Source organism: Rhagoletis pomonella, unplaced genomic scaffold, assembly GCF_013731165.1.
Source record: "Rhagoletis pomonella isolate Grant_MI unplaced genomic scaffold, Rhpom_1.0 Rhpom_scaffold_00011, whole genome shotgun sequence".
In the NCBI taxonomy this organism is placed as follows: domain Eukaryota; kingdom Metazoa; phylum Arthropoda; class Insecta; order Diptera; family Tephritidae; genus Rhagoletis; species Rhagoletis pomonella.
The window spans coordinates 6,734,424-6,738,300 of record NW_023458565.1 but is presented as its reverse complement, the minus strand read 5'-3'; the positions used below and the strand labels follow the sequence as shown (position 1 = coordinate 6,738,300).

Genomic DNA, 3,877 nt, shown 5'->3' with positions numbered 1-3,877 from the left:
TTTGAGTTGGGTAATGGCAAACTTATATCTATTTGTATGAAAATAAACCCAGTCTTTTGTACCTATTACTATGTACATCTGTACATATGTATTTGCACATTTATATGTAAGTACACCAAAGTATATAAATTTTTATACTTAAATGAATATGCCACATTATTCGCTCTGCTTTAAGTTTGAAGTTAGTCTACATACAATCATTTACCACAGCAAAAATGTACTTACCACGACACATAGTAGGTGAAGCCGGCAATAGAGAACATCCATTCGTTTATCTCTTGGAAATTGTTGTTTTCCTTGGCATAGAGGAACCAAAGACGCTGCATATGAAATGGCAGCCAACATATGAAAAATGTTACGACAACAGCGGCTGCAAGAAGCGATAAAAAAGAGAATAAAAATAAGTAGTGCAAAGTAACAACAATAGTAAGGTACATACATACATACTAGAAAAACTGGATTACGCAATTGCCTTATGTAACCTACCATCACCGTAAGAACGATTCTACGAGTATGTAAGCTTATTAAGCAACCAGTCACAGCTATAAACCCTGAAGCAAAACTTGAGGTAATGGGAAAACTTCAACTTTTTTAAAAAAGCAGTAAGAACGCTTTTTAATTGCACTCGTAGCGAAGCGCATTTTTATTGGTTCAGAGGTAGGAGCAAAAATATATCGGGATTTTTATAGAGAATTGATAGCGCAGGTCTCAGATATTTAATATATGTACATATTTTAACCATTATAAGCCCATTCATATATTGCTGACTACACACGAGGCAACCGTTGAAGCAGCCAGGCATATTGCTTCGACCGTTGCCTCGTGTGTAATGTCTGTGAAGTTGGCATACGGTATGACGATTAAATACAAAAAAAAGGCTATTCCGAGTAGCTTTTCAAAAGTTCTAGAGTTATTTAAAAGGAAAAAAATGCTACAGATTTTGCCAAAAAAAAAATTTCAAAAATTTTGTATGCCAGATTCACCTAGCAAACAACATGTGGCAAAAAGTAAAAAAAAAAAATAAAATTTCTGAGTAGCTTTTAATAGTTCTAGAGTTCTCAAAAAAGTTCTGCAAAATTACGCCGAAAAAACTTGTTTTTTTAATGTCGAAAATATTAAATTAACAAGTAATTTTTAAGCAAAAATAAAACCCACTTCAATTCCCATTTACAAATTTAAGATTATCGTTTATTTCTTTATGATCCAGTGATCCGATAGAAATTGGTTAACGTGGCCCAAAGTTATGCGGTAATATATAAAAAACATATACATATATTCCGACGAATTGATAACCTTCTCCATTTTATGAAGTCGGTTAAAAAAACTGTTCTGAGTTACTTTTCAATAGCTCTAGAGTTCCTGAGAAGGAAAAAGAAAGTCCTGCAATATTATTATGGATATTCCTATGGAGGAGAAGCTCGGCCAAACACTACTAACGCCAATCTATTATTTTGTTCCTATGGGGTCAATAAATCGTACGGCTTGCAGCACATATACATAGTTTCGTTTTGTGTACTTAATTAAATTGTATGAGCTTAATGTAGTTGAGTTTATTTTAGGCAAGCTAATATAAAAATTATTCAGTGAAATAAATATTTAACAAGTATCTACGGTTGACGGCTGAGTGCTTGCTAGAAGCGATGCTATGCTACAAAATACATGCGTAGGAAAAAAAAAGAAATATAAAATGTTGCCGTACGTTTTTTGTAGCATTACATCGCTTCTGGCAAACACACTGCTGTCAGCCCTAGCAAGGAGATAACAGATAAGTATAGCATACACACACACACAATTTAATCAAAAAAAGTCTCATGTGGCTGGATGCTAAGTTGTAAATTAGTCAATGGAATTTTGCTGCAGTGAACCAGGAAGAGATTTATAAAGGCAAAGGCAAAAGGATTAGAGCTAAAGTTTCTAAGTATTTTTCTACACGGAATTTCCTTAGGTAAAACTAACTAGTGGCTGGTAGTGGAAGGGTTCAGCCATCACACAAATCTATAGCGTTTACGCGAGTTGGCTTCCTTTGAACAAGATGGAATTAATTGTACCTCTTCGCTATTCTTCAGAGTCGAAGCCCGACCATCCGCAAGTCAGGTGAATGAGTAAAGAAGCATTCAAGGTCCAACGACCTTTCAGTAATACCGTGGGTCTGCTTTTTGAGTTTATATTTTCAAGACTTCTACACCTATGCCCACCTTGCTACATATTGATAACTTAAATTAGTCACCTGTTGAATATACTCTGTATAGAGTTATATATACATACATACGTACATATTTACGTGTCATCGTTCAGTAACGATTTGAAAAGTTCGACACTTACTGCCGGCTTAACGAAAGCAATTTAAGTGAAAAATGATTTGTTTTTTTTTTGTTAGTTTCCATATTTAATTCAGATATAAAAAATAATTTTTCACTTAAATTAAAATTTAAAAGTTTTTATTTGTGTTTTAAACTGGAATCAAGCGGATCTCGCATACATACTTCTCTACTCTAAGCCGAAGCAATTTTCTGAAATGTACAGGCCACCTGCCATTCTGACTTTTAATGGGTGACTACAGATTTCGTACAATGTTTGGTCGTTTATTGGGCTCAGTTGCAATTCGCTTCCTCGTAATTAGCACATTTTATCGTTTGTTTTTTGTCTGTTTTACGACCCATCATTTAAGGTTATTTTGTGCAAAAGTAGTTATGTAAATTTCGTAATCGCTGTAATGTAGTATTTTCACTTAGTGGCACACTTACGTATGAAAGTGCGCTTAAGTGAACTAAGAAAAGTTTTGCATAGTTGTTGAGGGTTAGCGAAAAAATTTCACTTGTGCGTATGCATGTTTTGCTTTTATGAGTTTGTTTTTTAATTTATAACTTTCAAAGTTTTTTAAAGCTGTTACAATGGATGCTTTGCAGGCTCCTAAGAGAGAGGGAAAAGTATTATTATACAAAATATTAAATAACTTAACTCAAGTTTCTCTGCTGAATCCTTTGACTTGTATGAATAGTAAAGCCCGAACCGGAGTCCAGCCCGTAGCGGATTAAAGCATGCGTCGAAGTAGTCGCGGTCCAAGGCACTCATATTCAGGACACCCCCACATGGGGATCACAAAAAAAGTTGTATGAAAATTCTTAATGTCGAAAAAAGTTTGTTGATTTGCCCGATAACATTCGTTAGTTTTTTTGGTGTTGTAGAAAACGTTACAAGAAGCTGCTCGTATATAGTTATAAAATTTTTTTTTTGGTACTTAAAAGCTTTTATTTAACTTGCTTATGCCGTGGAAATTTCCTTAAAAGTCAATTCAAGCATGTACAACTCGTGTTCATAACTTAGCTTGTTTATGGGGCATTCGATACCTAAATGGACGGGGTTCACACTTCATGTGTGTGATTTTTTTCAAATTTTTAGGGTTGATGCACATATATAAACAATAAATAAATATGAAATTGATTAATACATTTTTAAAAACCCTACAGCACAAAAACAAAAACAAATCGATTTAATAGTTTTCCAATATCTCGAGAACGGGGCGAAAAAATGGACAAAAATCACACATACACACATCAAAATTCTCTATGAATATTTTAGAAATTTTTTTACTTGAAAAGTTTTTTACATACTAAATTTTTGATAAAAAAAATAGTTTTTGAAAATATGCCATCTCAGAAAAAAAAATATTGAAAACTAGTAATTTTTAGCAAAAAAAAAACCGACTTCAACTCTCATATAAAAAAAAAATATATATATATATATCTCATGATCCGCTGATCGGATCTTAACCAGATTAGTATGGGACTACCTCTGAGACACTGCCTTTCCGATGCAAAAAGAATTATCGAAATCGGTTGACGTGGTCCAAAGTTATGCGGTAACATACATAAAAAAA

The 3,877-nt window shown here is 33.5% G+C and overlaps 1 protein-coding gene across 1 annotated transcript in view; it reads right to left on the bottom strand.

Moving 5' to 3' along the window:
- Positions 1-221: 221 nt before the first annotated feature.
- LOC118747129 (neuropeptides capa receptor-like) overlaps positions 222-3,877 on the bottom strand; it is a 37,120-nt gene continuing 33,464 nt past the window's right edge. The window contains exon 7 of the mRNA XM_036481119.1: positions 222-370. Within this exon, the coding sequence (XP_036337012.1) occupies positions 222-370 (149 nt within the window). The remainder of the gene's footprint in view (positions 371-3,877) is intronic.